This window comes from Anomalospiza imberbis, chromosome 1, assembly GCF_031753505.1.
Source record: "Anomalospiza imberbis isolate Cuckoo-Finch-1a 21T00152 chromosome 1, ASM3175350v1, whole genome shotgun sequence".
Lineage (NCBI taxonomy): Eukaryota > Metazoa > Chordata > Aves > Passeriformes > Viduidae > Anomalospiza > Anomalospiza imberbis.
The window spans coordinates 144,940,610-144,957,487 of NC_089681.1; the positions used below are offsets into that span (position 1 = coordinate 144,940,610).

General features: G+C 40.5%; 1 protein-coding gene across 4 annotated transcripts in view; it reads right to left on the bottom strand.

Annotated features, from left to right (window-relative positions):
- The window catches only part of DPP6 (dipeptidyl peptidase like 6), a 534,562-nt gene that overhangs the window by 289,064 nt on the left and 228,620 nt on the right, over positions 1-16,878 (bottom strand). Inside the window, exon 1 of one of the 4 annotated variants that reach the window (XM_068174773.1) lies at positions 15,697-15,799. The exons of the other annotated variants lie outside the window; for them this stretch is intronic. Coding sequence (XP_068030874.1) covers positions 15,697-15,747 — 51 coding nt within the window. The 5' untranslated portion in view covers positions 15,748-15,799. Of the gene's footprint in view, positions 1-15,696; positions 15,800-16,878 lie in introns of those variants that run through there. 4 annotated transcript variants of the gene reach the window in all.

The following is a 16,878-nucleotide window of genomic DNA, read 5'->3' on the forward strand; positions in this document are numbered from 1 at the left end:
TATAAATTACATAACCAGAGAGTAAATACTTGGTGCTTATTATAGAGTTCAGAACACAACACACACCTGGAGTCACTCTCTGAAATATTTCAGTGAGATAGTCAGCTGAGGGCTTTTGGCTTTTTGAAAAGTGCAGGATTTGAAAGACTGTGGAAGGCTCTAAGTGTCTCAAAGTAAAAACCACATATATATCACAGATTAATAGTAAAATCTCTTGTTAAACATCTGGTCAGTGTAGCAGCCTTCTAGTAAATATCTGTAGATAATAGGAAGGTATTGGTAGGTGTGAATACTATGGGTAAGCCAAACAAAAAATTCTGCTGAATCCTGTAAAGGATACATTTTTTTTAAATCTACATTTCTTTCTGTTAGTCCTGCTATTATTGACTTGATACACATAGGCTGGGGCTGATTTACACCTCTCTTGCTGACCCTAATGGAAATAACAGTGGGGCAGGCACTGTATTCCTTTCATACCCCAAATTTTTATGGAAATTCCTCCAGCCACTGAGTCCTGAAACTCTATCATTGACCTATGCACAAATATAATCCTGATCACTGCTGTGTCTAAACCTTTCTCGCCCCTCAGTGGAAATTATTTTCCCAGCTTCCTTGTGCAGTGTGGAAGTGTTACTTCAGCAAAGGGACCTGTAGCCCATGGTCTGGGTAAATGGTCTGAAATTACAGGACTGTGCAAGAAGCCGGTGACAACTGCAATGCAACCCCAAAGCAAACATCTCAAGAGTAAGCTCAAACCAGCAGTGACCTGTTTTTCTTGATTAGATTTTGCAGCAGCAAGACCAGACAGAATTGCAAATGCAAAGGCATCTGTCAGGAAAATGAAGTCTCAGTATGGATTTCAGTGAGTCTGTAGCTGGAACATGAGTTTTAAAATATTTATAGGTCATTCACAATTCACAAGTTATAGGACATTCAAGCAATCACATTGTCAAAATCTCTGAACAGATATTGGAGGGTGCCTTCTATATTACAAATACACAGCAGTTGCTCTATGGTAACAATTGATAATAAGGATACTTGGAAAAAAACCCCTAACAACCACAAAAACAAGCAAATAAACAAAACAAAAAAAACATAACCAAAAAAACTACCCCAAAAGACAACAACAACAAAAAAAAAGAGCCCCAAACCATAAGGGGTTGTTTTGTCCATGTAGAAAAAAAAAATGCTACCACAAGTGCTTACTAGCACCTGTAAGAGTGCCTCTGCCCAAGTGTTATTTTACTTCCTCTCAGGCATCACTTCACCTTAGCTGCCTGCCACCACATTTCACTTTGATCACATTTTCTGAAAGCTGGCTGGTGACTGTGATGGAGAGCAGCCTCAGTACAGCCTGAGACAAACCCTGGTAACAAGACAGGGCTTGCACAACTTTGGGAAATGCAGCCTTAGGTCTCAGGCATAGTTTTGGGGCTTTGAAAGGGACCAGTGCAAGTGCCTCGTGCCTATGGAGATGGGAGTAGGAAGGTGCTGGTCCCTTGGCCAAAGGGATTGCAGAAGCCCAACTCCATTGTGAGAAATTCTGCAGACCCAGAACAAGAGGATTTCTCTCCCTCAACTGAAAAACAGAGGAAAACTTCACCTGGGTCAACCTCTCTTTCCAAGCTCCCTATGACTTTTGCCATGCTCATGCAACCCAAACAGCACCACTCACATATCTGATCTTTGCTCACTGCAAAACTCCTCTTTGCATCCCTGGGTTATGAACCTTTTTATTCTCCCACCCTGTGCCAGCCCAGCAGCAAAGCTGGTCACCCCAGTTCTGTGTCCTGTGGCCCTTTTTGTGACATTGCATTTGGCAGGCAGCTCCTCGGTGCTGTGGCATGAGCTGAACACTGACGCTGGGGCAGGAGAAATGCACAGCACAAAGAGAGAGCAGCACACAGCAATGGCTCGTGTTTCACATCCACACTGCTCAGAGTAGGTGGGGATCCTTTACGGGCTTCTCCTGGACAGGTGGTTTCCACACTTCAATCATTCCCTCACAACGTGCAGATTTTCGCTTCAAAGATTTGGCAGTGTTGAAAAGGGGTTTTTCAACCTACACAGAGTTCATTTCAGTTAAGAGAGGTTCATCTTCCCCAAGTTTGTACTGCTGGAATGGCTTTGCTGCTACAGTGTTCAAAGTTCTCTCTAAACAGCTTTTGATGAAGCAACACACCTCTCCTCCCTGAGGAGCACTGCTGTACTCGTACATCCACAGCCATGGGATGTGTGCCTATGGGTTTTTCCTGTCTGTGTGTGTAAGGAAATATATTTAGGTATGTTCTTCTGAATTATATATAGCACCAAGAACTCCAGACCTATGTCAAACTGCTATTTGTATTGAAGTATGTCAATTTTGTGCCTTTTTTCTATTCCTCCTTGCGCCCTCTGCATTGAGTTTGTGAGAGTAAGAGGAATCCCTGCCCCCAGGTCTCGGCCTCCAAGTGAGGGAATTTTGCTGTTTACGAGAAGGCTTTTTGCACAAGCCAACCCTCAGCCAGGGCTTGGCTGAGTCCCAGGGAGGATGGAGATTCAGCTCCTTCCACTGCAGGGAGGCCAGAGGAGAGATTAGGGCTGGTGAGTGAGTAATGGACTTTGATACTGTGTCAAGCCATGTAAGAAAGTTATCTGAGCATGCCAGGAGCTTAGAAATGAAAGAACCACTTCAGAGATGTGGGAAGAATGGACCTGTGAGACTTAATGACTCAAAGAAAATCTATCCTTTAGTTAGGAGATGAATCCTCAGATGACTGACCTAAATCCCAAATAATTCCGAACAACGGCAGAAAGACTCAGCTAAGTGCACTCCTATCATTCAATCTTAAGTCTCTCTGTAGTACTGTAGAGCAAAAGATGATACAAGGAACAACAATCAGATATCCAGAATAATGTAACAATACATGAAAGAGCTTAGCATAGGCAAGTCATAGCTGTAGGCTTCATTTGCTCTGTTTAGTTATGCTAATAGAAAATAAAGATTTCCAGAAGAGATTCGAAGCAAAGAGATTCAAAAGAAGTGGCCTGGAGCTTTCTATAGGCACAAGTCAGAAATCCAGCTGAGTTACAAATCAATGAACAAATATATTCATTTCAAAGCCTTCATTCATTTCAAAACCATTCATTCTTCTTACAGAGAGAAAAATCGTATTAGCAGTACGGGTATTTGTTTACCATAGTTGCATTAAGATAATTTAATAATACCATATTTAGTTGCCTTAGAGAAATTAAGCTAATGTCATACAAGTTTTAGAAAATGAAAGGCAGATTGGTTTGTACCAAGATGGAGTTCCTCAGCACTGAGCCTGCTTTACATCAGCAGATGGCCTGAAACCTCTCATGAATCTTAACACAGACTGAGGTAAGTCAGGAAAGATTTTCTCCACTATTAAGTTACCTGCCTGTTACTATTCTTTTTCTGTTCTGATCTTAACAAATTCTCCTCTTTTTTACATTTATTTTCTTTATCACTTCCTATCCACGTAATCACACATTCATATATTCCCTGTGACTGTAATGCATGTATCTGCCACATTATCTCTGTATGCCCTTCTAGTAAGTATGTAAAATACAAAGTAAAACTATTTGTATTTGCTAGTTCAAGAGCTCCACGTGCTTAGTATCTTATGGTTTCCAGCTCACATCTGGAGTCTACACAGCAAATTGCATCCTGGTGTGCTCTCTTGCCTGATAAAGGCACTTTCAGAATGCAAACCATGGACAGGTTCTGAGAGCCTTGCACAGGTCCATGCCTTTTCTTCCATTACAGCACATCTCCCCAGCAGGTGAAATGCTACCCCAGGTTATTCTCAGTGCCAGCCCTCTGGGCAGGGACACACTGGGGCTCTCAGGAGCTGCTGTGCCAGTCCCCAGTGCTGTGATGTGGTTGGAGTTTATTTATGTTTAAATGCTGAATTTGCCTGCAGTTCTTTCAGGCTGGAGTGTAAAGGTACAGTTTTCTAATCTAGAAGGCTCATGCAAAGTGTGTAAGCCCTTTGGTAGGTACTCACAGACAAGATGGTTTTGAAAGGTGCTGAGTAACTCCAGTGCATACAGCAGTGGATATCCACAACTCTGGGAGAGCTTTACCGTCATTTCCAAGGAGCCTAGCCTGGAAAATGAGGCTTGCTTGCCTCAGTGAATTCCTTCAGAATTAATTACTGCTTCTTTTGTCCTGAGAAATTTCTAAATGAGGGGCTGAGGAATAAATTTTGCCATAGGTGGTCTTACAGATTGGTGTCTCTGGACCCATACCAACCACTCTGCACAGACACTGTTTCTGCCAGAACAGCATTAGCACTTCTTTGTCAAAGAACTTCTGGTGTAAAAAGGAATTAAGAAACTTCTTTTTTTTTTTTTTTCTTAAGAGGCATCAAGCTAAAATATAATACAGTCTGCAGAGCAATTAGATGCAATAGCATCACAGGCTCATGAAGGCTGGAATTCGTTGCAGCAGTTGCTTTTTAGCTCAGAGCATAGCACAAAAATCTAGAAACTGTCTCTGAGGTTGTTTTCCCTCTGCACATCTCACCAAATTCAAAGACTATTGGATCTTGGGAATTAGTGATGGAAAACAGCCCCAACCACTCCATCATTCAGACCACCTTTTTAGTGATGCTAGACTGGTCCCTAAATCAATATTTTAGTGTTTCCTCTAGGTCCGTTGAAAATTTTAATATAATAGCAAAGGGATTTAGTTGCATCTCCTGTGAACTGAAGAGATGTAGTATAGGCAGTACAATTTTCTTTATATTCCGCATACATTATTCCTTTAAAATTTCATTCCATGAGTGTAAATTAAACTCCAACTTGTTATGACAAATATTTTCTGTTTTCCTCATGTTTACATCTTTCATAAATATGTAAACTGTTATACTCTCACATCCACAATAGCTGTCATTAAATCAAAGCATTTTACACATATTTTGATGTTCTTTTTGCACTAATTGTTCCAATCCTTTGATCATTTCTTTCACTCAGAGTGTAATCCCATAAAAGAGTGCTGAAGGAGATAAAAATAATTCACAGCAGAAAGCAAAACAAATAGGCAAACATGATTTCTGGATTTGATTTGTTAGGAAGAGAGGCCAAGGGGCTCTCTCCAAGACATTTTTAGAATCACTTTTATCACAAATCAAAAGGTAGAGTCCTCTTTACTTTGTGCTGGTGTACAGCACCAAGAAATTACGTGAGGAGAATGAGGAAGGAAAGTAGGTGCAGTTTAGACACCTGAAGGGTACCAGCAGCAACACACCCACCCAGCATCCCCTGCAAAGCAGGGATCCTGGGCACCAGGCTGAGCCCAGACCCTGAAAACTCCTGGTGGGAGTCCCACAGGCCCCTGAGAACTCAGTGACAGGGAAGCAGGAGCCTTGGAGCATCCCAGTGGTTTTAGTGGTTTTCTGCTTTGGAGCAGAAATATGAAAAATATTCTCTGTTTCTAACATTAGAAGTAGCAGGGAGATATGAAACAGGAGGAGGACTTCCCATAGAAACGAATAACCAAGAAAAAACACAAAAATGGTAGCCCACATTCAAAAATTTATTGAAGAAGAATCCATAGAGAATTCATGTGTTGCCTATGATCTGTGGGAAAAAATCCGTGTGTTTAAAAAACTAAAATCTCAGCTTTTATTATTTTATTGCTTTTAAAATAAGCTGGATTTTTTCTAAGTAATACATGCCCTTGTACTGCTTCATTTTCTGAGCAAACAAATGATTCTGGCAGTTTTGACAGGGAACACCACTACATCTGAGAGCTGCAAATCTGTGTGTAACATCTATTTAAAGCACCTCTGTGAAGAACTAAGTGTCAAAAAACTTCAGTCCACCCTACTGCGTGTTTTAGTTGCAGCCATCAGTGTTCATGTGCTCCAGAAGGGATTGCTCTCCACCAAAAGAAGGACAATGCAGTGATTTGTCCTTCTGCAAGAGGACTTTCTGCCCCATCAGCTGCTGTACGCAGCCTAAAACTGTAGCAGATGTTGTAGAGAGCAATATCCCATCTCCTTACTCCTTATTAGTTACAATTATTAGCATCAAGTTACTATTTGGGAGATACTTGGTTCTCAGGAACAGCCTGACAAAAGCAAAAAAAAAAATCAGTGAAATTCAGCAAGCAGCCATAAACCTGTTTCTTTCATGTGGTCCAGCAAGTGCTGGCTCCAAACTTTATGGGGAGCAACAACAGGACAAGAGAAGGAATGGCAAGAAATGCTCACTAGCACCCCTTCCAAACTCTGCACAGGTCAGATCCTTGTTTCAAAGCAAATGATCCTAAATTCTATCATAATGCTGACTCTTCAGCCAGGAGTCTGGCCATATTCCCAAGGCAACACTAACTCCCTCCCTCCAAGGATTCAGCTCTGTACAAGTCCAAAATCTACATGGGAATATGATTGTGGGGTACACCAGAATAGTCCCCCTCTTGGTCACTGCACCCTCCAAGAACATCTGTGGGATGCACCAACACAACAGACATGTCCAAAACAAATGGGGACTTTTCCTTATAGAGAGATTTCCACAACAAAAAATGGTTTTCCCAGATGGTGGGGACTGAGACAACATATTAAAACAGACCTCTTCAGTCTCTGAGGCTGACAGAATTAAGATCTCAAATGTACCCTACAAGGTCTCCATCCAAACTCATGGTTAAATATCTGTGCCCTCTTGGTCTTTTTACCAGCACAAGGGTTTTGCTGGCACCACTCAGCTCCAGATGTCCTTTTTTTTGTGCAGAAAAAGGGAAGAGCATTTCCTTTTTGTCAATGAGCAAGAATGATGAAATTAAGACTGACCTCAGATGGATGCAAGAAACCTCCCTTCTTCCCTCTTGTAGGTATTAGAAGATAACAGAGTAAACACACAGAAATATTTTCCCTGTTTGCCTCACATGTGAGCAGTTTGGAAGCCACTGGTAACAAAAGGAAATCATCATGGAGAAAAATGGCCAGGAACAATGGTATGTCTGAGTGAGGACAAAAGTGATCTGGTAGTGAAATGCAAAGGAAAAATCTTCTGGTTGTTAAGTTGTGGAAAAACTGCCCAAGAATGACTGGAGGGGAAGGAAGTAACCACCTTCCTGACCAGCCCTCCAGATTAAGATAACTTCAGCCAAGGCTGGAGAACACTGATTTTCACCAGATGACATGAGGTGTGGACAAAGGCCAGTCATCCTACCCCAAGACAGGAGCTGGTAACACCTTGTCACAGAGCACCCAGTAAAAGGCAAATGGAGGGAGTCCTTAGATTTTGGTAGACTCCAGAGTTTGCATAAACAAATTCTCTATGAACTGAAAGATGTGCCATTTTATTTATTGCCATCAGAAATCATTACTTTTACATGGCTTTTACACTTACCAAATTTGTGCAATTATGAGGACTTCTGCATTTGCCATTTCCAGAGGCATTCTGAATTATTAGCATCTCTTCCCTAATACATGCTTTTTTTTTTTTTTGCCAGAAGGACATCATACCATTAATTCTGTACCCTCTCTAAATGCAGCAATTATCTACCAAACAGTAATTTTATGCCATGCTTCAAGGATACTTTCACCTTCCCATCCTGCAGTGCTGTTGCTGGGCAAAGGAGGAGAAGTCACAATTACCCTCTAGGGAGAGAGGGTCAAGAGGAGCCCCAGGACAATTTCAACTTTCTTCCAAACAAAAAAAAAAAAAAAAAACAAAAAAAAAAAAAAAAAAAAAAAAAAAAAACCACCACACACTCAGAACCCAAAAAATAAATTATTGTATGTAGACCTTTACTGACTGTGTTATCTGCCATTAAATTCTGCACATTAGTTCCCATGAGTATAACCTATAAAATTTTCAGATTAAATATTCAATTTAGCAGGGCACATGCAAATTAACCAGCAGCAGTGTTCCTCAGGTGCCAGCCTGGACCAGGCTCATGTACTTTCTTGCTTATCTAAACTATTTGTGGGCTCAGCCATGCAAGAGCTCTCGGGTAATAAACACTTGCCCTCCACTCAGAAGAGGAAAACTCTAACTGAGATGGGTAAGAAAGCCTCTGTAGGAAAGGCCTTTCCCAATGGAGATGTCAGGAAAAGGGGCAGGGCTGCTCCCTGCTCCGCTTTCTGTGCTGGAAAGGGTCCAGTTGTGCCAGTGAGCTCTGTCACAACACAGCCCAGATCCCACAGAGCACAGGGACCCCCACTGCTCTGGGGAATGGGGTGGTAGCAGGTCTCCCCAAGGAAGATCTGCCTTGTGCTGGGACCATGGTCCAGGGATGAGCAGCACAACCCATCTCTCCTGACAGGCTCCCAGGGGATCACAAAATTGCCAGTCAAGAGTCACTCTGTTCTCAGACAGAGACATGTCCACATCCCTCTAGCAAGGAGTCCATTGGTTGTATTAAAAATGTGTGAGGTGGGAACTTTCTTTTGACATCAGTATTTTGGTGAGTCCTTTAAATACAGGCAATAAAAAGCTCGTATTTTTTGCAGAAATAGATATTTTTGCTAAATGTAAATACATTACATTCAGCTTCTGCCCCATTGAACCTAACCCTAACTTTTTGGAAGACAAACCTTGTCACCAGTTTGTTTAGGGTTTTTTTTCCTGCTTGGAAGAGGCTAGGTCCTATTTAGGAGCTTGATTAGCAAGACTAGAGTAAAAAACTCCAAACTGCTATATCCAATCATGAAACACAGATCCTTTATTTCCAAAAACCCCAAGACTCTGCCAAGAAGACCGCTGTGGCTACATAAAATGAATCAAAGGCCAAGTCCCAGCTCCCCATCCTTGCTTTTCAGATGTGCTGATGTAGAGAAGAGAGCAATATGAGCCTGAGCTGCAGTGTGAAGAGAGCCTTCCACCTTGGAGGCAAATAATGATGATCTTTAAGGTCCCTTCCAACCCAAATCATGTTATGATTCTATGAATACAAAATAAGAGAAGCTGCTCATATCATCCCTGAACAGGAGGGCTGAATTCTTGTGCTGTCCTCCTTTCCCCTCCCTTCATAATTTAAAAATAAATTAAAGCAATTATGAATATGTTGCATGTCATTTGATTAAGATCAGGAAATTTGAAGCTCCCTCTCTGTGCAAGCAATGCAGCTAAGCCCCTGTGCCACGTGGCTTGTGAAATCAGATGCATTCATCCAGAACACCCTCAGCATCTAAGACCTGAGCTACAGAAACTTATTGGAGGTCTGCTCATGACTACAAGGATTTTACTCTGGAAACTTCAGATCTCATCATTCACAGTGAAAATGCTGAAGTGAGTTTTTTACAGCCTGCTGTCACTGCTAGCAGTGATTACAGCCAGCCATCAGCACAGCGTCAGTGCCTTACAAACAGATCTGCACTCGGCTTCTTAGCATGGTCTATTGTGAGAGGAGGATCAGGTGAAAAGTGATTTAGAAAAAAGAGTTAAGCTGGAAATACTCATTTTCATTTGCTTACTCAATTTTCCATTTTAGCTTTATGTTGCTGAAGTGTTTGAATTGCAGTGGGACATTCCGAGACTGTAATTTCTTTTGTAGAAATGCTGCCCCTGTGCTACTGACACCCTGATGTCATCCCTGGTCTTAAACAAGCAGCCTCTCTGATATATTCAGGTGAAATAACCTGAAAGGAACTTGCTAAGGCAGCCAAAATGTTTGGGGCAAAGGGTTTTTCACCCTGGGAGGGTCTCCTTTGAAGTTTATTGCCAGGGTTTTATGTCCTACAGGAGAGGGAGATGAATCCAAGTCCATCAGAGGACCACCCTTAAGTCTCTGGTCTGTGTGGCTCAGATGTAGCTGAGCTGGGATGGCTCAGCTACATCTCAATCAGTTCTATCCAAAAAACCTCACAACACTGCCAGGACAGTGAACATCTAATGCCATTCGTTTTTCAACAATTCATTATTTTTTTCTGACAGGGCAGTAAACACTTATGTTGAAGTTTATAGGCAGTTCCCACAGAAACCAAAAGAGCTGTTGTCATGAATGGAATCACTCATGAGAAAAGAGGTTTGCAGGATCAGAGAGTTAAGTTTCAATATTATTTTTTATTCATAGGAGTTTGCAAAATTCAAATGGGGAGCAGAAAGCAGCTTTTTAAAATAGCATGTGCTACATTTGTATCTAATGCTGCAGTGGGATGTATTTGTAGATTGCTTTACCAAGTCCACTTAAAACCTTAAATCAAGCAATTTAATGCCTTCTCACTGCGATTTGCAAGCATGTGTAAATTATTCTCTAATCCAGTTGGCACTTGACCAGCTTTACCACAGTTGAGAGTTCCCTACTGACCTTGGGGATTGAGAGTAAAAGACCTACCCCTTAAACATGAAGTGAATTAAGAAGCTCCTCTATTGAACCAATATACCAAATACTAATATTTAAGTATAATTAGAAAACTTATAAGAGTTATAAAAGAAGCAACACACAGCAAAATCTGTAATGTATATTTCTATTAATCTGTAAGGTTTTTATCACCAGTTTCATGACATAAAGGACAGGCCCTGAATAACTAAGACCAGTTTGAGCAAACTCATCTTTGCAAGGGAGGCCTCTGTAGCACTAATTTTTATGCCCAAGCACATATTAAAATGTTATGTTCAAGAACAAATGAAAATGTTTTTCCTTATTATTTTAAATCAAAGCAGTTTGTTTTCTGCCACCCTCACTAGCAAAATGCATCTCACAGAGAGCAACAAATGGCCAAATGCCTCCTCAAGGTGAACATTTGACCTTTTCAGTATCATAAATAGAAGGTTATAAGTAAGTGAATGATTCACATTTATGTGGAAATGGTTGGTTTTGAACAGTTTTCCTGGTTCACTTGTCTGAGCACTTTCCAAGTGAGTCCATGGCTGAGTCCTGGGCCAAGACAAGAATCTCCAGAGGGGAGAATGGTGGAGCCTCCTGATTCAGCCATGAGAAGTCCTTGAAAGTAGAGGACTTGAAGTGGACACAGCCAAACATTTCCACAATCACAGGAACTAAAACCCACACAGAATCATAGACTCTTTAAACCTGGAAAAGTCCTCTTTGGACTGGAAAAGATCATTGAGTCCAACCTGACACTGCCTAGTCCACCTCTAAACAGTGTCTCTAAACACCACATCTGCATATTTTTGGAACAATTTCAGGGATGGTAACTCCATCTCTTCCCTGGGCAGCCTGACAGCTCTTGTGCTGAAGCAATTTTTCCTAATATCCAATCTAAACCTCCCTTAGCATAACTTTAGTCCATTTTTTCTTGTCCTATTGCTTATTACCTGTGAGAAAAAGAGCTAACCTGAAGTTTGACACTGGTCAAACTTCTTTCAGTGTTGCTCCTTACCTGGAAACAAAGGATCATGAGGGACTGGAGTGGGTCCCAGCAGAAGCAGTGGTGGTGTGAGCTGTTCCATCCAAATCCCTTTTCCTCCTCCTTTCCTCCACCTGATCACAAAGCCAGCAAAGGGAGGAGAGGAGAGAGCAAAGGGAGAACCACAAAAGCAGAAATCCTGACCCCTCCATTGCCTTCTGCCAACACAATAAGCAGCTCCCCCAAGATATCTCCCACACCTGTACCTCAGATCTGGGGGGTCTCTGTCACCTCTCAGACCCCATTCCTACCTGCCAGCACTAACCAGATCATCCTCAGGCAGGTCCCCACTGCTCAAGTTGCCAGAAGGCTGCTCCCCCTCCACCTGGGCATGCACCCATGGGTGCTGCAGGCTCATCCTCTGCTGCAGGACCTTTCCTTCAGGATGTGCTCAGCCCAAGCCTTTCTGCACCTGCCTGTGCTGAGGGTTGTTCCCAGATTTTCAGATGCCTCCTCCCTCCCCTCTCCCAGTCATCCTTCCCCCATTAGTGCCTGCTGCAGAGGATGGGAGCAGCATCCTTGAAAATGGAAAGTGGGAGAGTACTAATTGATGGGCTGTTGCAACCATTAGCCTCCTGTCAAAAGCTACTAGAGGGAGAGGCAAAAAAGAAACCATCAAGAAATTGCCGGAGATACTCTTTGCTCTTTGGATGTGCTCCCTTCCTGAATCCATTCTTGCTCATCCAAATCTGGGGCCATCAACTCTTCCATCAGCTCTTGCTTAGGCAGAGCTGCTCCAGGATGCTCTGACACAGCACAGCCCAGAAGCAGCTGTCCTGCACACTGCAAGGAAGAAATGGAATTCTCCAAATTGAAAGCAGCGCCATACTGATGGACAATCTGGAACTTGCACTCATACCCTGTGCTCAGCAGTGACAGGACAGATCACTGCCACCCAAGGGAGAAGGAAAGCCCTAAAAGTCTGGACACACATTCTGTTAACAGGCTAAAACCCTTCAGCCTTGTTGCCTTTAAGGCTGGGGCTCAGGTTATAATTCTTTAAAAATATAATGTATTTTAACAGCACTGAAATAAGACGTTCTTTTTGCATGTCGGTCCCTATACATGCTAACACAAGCTACCAAAAATAATCTTTATCAAGATGTGTATTTAAGAATCAAGAGAGACTTAAAAACTGCTCCAGAACCAGTGTTTTTATACCAATTTACAGCCTAAAATACAAAAATTATGAAGTAGGAAGGTACAGCTGCCTCATGGAATCAGTGACAGTTCCAGGAGCTCTTCCTGAAGAGAACAAATTGCTCCAGCCCACTACCACAAGCATTTGCCATAACAAATCATAGGGATTTTTCAAAAAGGCATATTTGCTCCAAACACCCCTTCAAACACTTAGCATGAAAGGCCATAATAGGGTTTTATAGCTATCATAGTCTATTGGGTCAAAAACACATTAAAAAAACCCAGAGCTTAAACACTTACAGGTATGATGGACCACAGTGGAGTGTCCTATTGAGTAAATAATGTCTGCTCTAAACTCTTTCCTAAATAAAGGCTCACACAGTGGCTTTCAAGTAGCCATTATGTACTTTCATACCAATTTCCATGTTTCCACGACGATTGCTTTACTTTTTTATTGCTAGGAAAACTCGGCACAGTGTTTTTTTCCAAGCTTGGAGCAAGTGTTAACCAGGCATCTCTGCAGCAGGAAGAACCATTACTAACAAGGTCTCAAAACAGCCCAGTACCTGAGATAGATATTATAACCCTCAGTCCTCACCATAACCCAGCACTCCCATCAAGTGCCATAATCTGTGATTTGCTTTATAATGACTGTAGACAGATTTTTTTGAGCAAATGTACTCAGAATTGAGTACAGAAAGATTGATTGCTTATTGTTTCTGGGGTTTTTTTGACCTTATAATTCATTTCCATGGGGGTTGCTTTTCTGGGAAGTTTCTCTTTATGTCCTTATTGAGCTGAGTTGGCTGTATCCTCAGGAGTGTTTAGAAACCAGCCACTTCTCCAGCAGGAGTGGATACCTGCTGAACACTTTGGAAGATTTAACTATCAATGATATATTCCAACCCTTTGGAGATCAGCATGAAACACAGGCTAGATCAGGAATTAGTTGAAAACAATGAGAGGCTTCCCATGGATGGCAGAAATCTCTGGAGAAAAAAAAAAAAAAGTGAAGTTTCCCTGCCTTTTGCTGAAGGACATTCTATTTGGTGTGAAAAATGACAGATACTTTTCAAGCAGTGCTATCCTGGAGTGTATATAATATTTCAAAAATATCTTGAAAGCTTCATATTTTAATAAACAGTTCCTACATCCATTTTTTATTAATATGTTTTTAAAAGAGGAGCAGAAAATTAACAGTGTGAGTCAGATCATCAAGAAGGCATAAATCATCACAGCTCCACTGGTTTCAATTTATACTGCTTCTGAAAAAGACTCTCTATACCTTTCTGGAATCACAGAGTGAATTCATCATCCCCAAATAATTAAGGATTTAATTTAATTATCTGTTAATCTCTTCATTTTATGACTGGATTCTGAAGGATGGCAAGAACTGCGGAGAGCTTTTGCAAGGGATGTTAATGATAAGTACAGTGTAAATTATAATTTTGATATATCCATAAATACTGAGCAAGCTAATGTGGAGAGCTAAGTGGAGGAAGGGGCTGTGTGCCATATCATAGACATATAATCTCCTGCATAAATATATTATGGCTTATTATGAAAGCACAATATAAGGTCAATATACACTCTGCACAATATAAGGTTTACCCTTTTGGTTTCACCCCAACCAAAAAAGCCCTCCTGGAGATTTTGATGTACTTCTATCCAGAATAGTTTGGAATAGGAAAAAAAGGAAACAGTAATATTTAAAACTGACATCTGATTCTGCAGAAATTTAATTTTGAGCTATATTACCCTGAAATGCCAGGTACCACAGTGATGGAACAGGGACAAATGCTTCAGGGAGAAGAGCAGAAAATGCATCAATTAAAGGATGCCTAATAGCCTGCAGTTAAATAGCTTTCACAAATAGGAGGTAGAGGACAAAATGTTCAGCTGCACAACAACAGACACAGCTATATGCAAATAAAATACTTCTATCCAAGAAGGACATTTTGTCTCTTACAACTAAACCACTCCCAGAGCCCATTTAAGCACCATGCTTTGACTACAGTAATTATCTCATGTCACTTAATATGATATAATATCTACTTATGCTTAATGGATCTGTTTTAATTTCTAAGGAAACTGCCTGTTTGCACAAATGAAACTTGTATGATGATTAAAATATAATTTTCACTCAGGCAATAACACTTTTCAACAAACAAAACCATAAATAGAGATGTTACATCTATTTGAAGACAGACTTATAAATGTGAATGTCCTCTAGTACTCAATGCCCTGACTATAAAATGCTGTATATTATGGAAATTAACCATTTCTCATCATTGAATATCAAATGAAATTAATGAATAATAACCAAAGCTAAGTTAAAGCAGTCAAGTCAATGTTATCACTAAGCAAGTCAACTGAGCTTCAGATGAGGGAAAATACACATTATTTAACTAATAATGCAACATAATTTACATAATTAACTGATATCAGAGCCCCATCTGCTGAAAGCATCCAATTCTATTTAAAGACTTTAAAATTCCTTTTGAAATGGCTACTGTTTGCAGCAAATTTAACAATGAGAAAAACTAACCCCAAACTTTTCAAGGAAACCCAGCTCATGAGACAACAGAGATGCCAATTTCACTTGTTGCACCACATTGACTTCACATTTTTTAACGAATAATCTGCTTAATTTCTCTTATTTCCAACCTATGAGACATGCAATTGTTTATGAAGTAAATATGACAATCTATTATTATTTAATTTGACCACCATTCTAGATTCCAGTGCTGCAAGGGCTTTAACCATGTCCCATTTAGTTCAGCTCTACAGCATATACCAGCTCTAAAATACAGCCTGAGGGGAAAAGAGGCTTGTTTGTTTTCTTTTTTTGTTTGTTTTGTTTTTTTTTTGTAATGCCTTTTTTATATTCATCCAAACTTAAATGGCATTTTTAAAGGCCACAGAGGAAATCAGTTTAGCTTACTTTCCTCAAGAGCTCTAACTGTATAAATGTTGTTGTTGCAAATTTTCTGAAACTTTTCTCAAAAGTCAAATAAACTTGAGTACTTAATGTCTCAAGAAATTTGCAAAGATGCACCTAATATGCAAAGAAGAAAAAGCATACAATCAAACCCTGCAACAAAAGGTCTGATCAAGCAACATGCATGCAGCCAGACAAACTTGTCCACAAACACCAGAATCATCTGCTTGTAATTTATTTGCTACTATTGCAGTCTTTCTAATAGATTGATGCATATTTTTCACTCACCCTCCATATTTTTTTAAATCTCTTCATTCTGGACAAATTGGTTTTGTTCATCTCTGAGGTCTGCAGATCAAATACATATCCTACGTGGCTGTAGACATATTTTACAACCAGTCAGGAGCCTAAAACAGCACAGTGATGGATATTCTTGAAAACAGAGGCACTCCCTGGCTTTTAATGCTGCTTCCAACAACCACACAGTTCACAGCTCAGCATAAAGTAACCAATAGCTGAACACAGGCATAAAAAAAAAGAAAGCCAAAATCCCTTCTTTGAGATGATATAGTAAGAAGGCTTGATCCATCCAATGCTTGATTTAGGTCAGTGAAAAAAAAAAATGCTATTATGTCAGCCATCCAACTTTAAGATGACTTTTGAGCTGACAGTCATGGCACTTTAAAGCACCGTCATGATGAGTCCTGACAAAGGGATTGTTTTAATCCTATAGAAAAAAAAAAAAAGAAAAAAAAAAAAAACAAGCTACTTAAGCAGTATGGAAATCATATGATGTTACAAAAATATTTTAAATTTGCTGCAAGGGAAGGAAGCTGAGAAATACCTCATGCAGTGTTTTCTACTTTATTTCTGTGGTTTCTTAAGGGTGGGAGATTTGTGTAATGGTGGGCATCTACAGACCTGTCATTTCTCCTAACTCTGATTTTTAACTCTTTGCCTCTCTTTAAATAAAAATAAAATATCACATAAAATAGAAAACACAGAGATGTTAATTTTTAAGTTCCCTGAAAATCAATCAGTTACTCATGAAATTCCAATTCTTTTATGAAGGAAAGGCATCAGTGAGAGAACTTGTACAAGAGGGAGATCCCACAGAAAGTCCTAACCATAAAAATTTTTATCACAGTTCATGCTACCCAGCTCATAGGACACCATAAGAGAGAAGGACCATTTGGTTTTATTGTTCATATATCTGGGCTTCTGATGCTCCCTTTTATAATTTCAGGAAAAGAAAGCAGAAAGAGTGTGAAATATCCCCCTCTGGCAAAACATAAAACCCCCTACCCTATCTAAGATCCATTTCTGGAACGAGAAAATAAGTTTGTTTGAAAAAACTGATTTCTTACTGGCAGTTACAACTCCAAAGCTGATCTTCTGCAGTGTGGGGGAGCATAACAGGCCACCTCTACAGATGTGGCTACACAGAGGACACTCCTTTGAAGTGTCAGC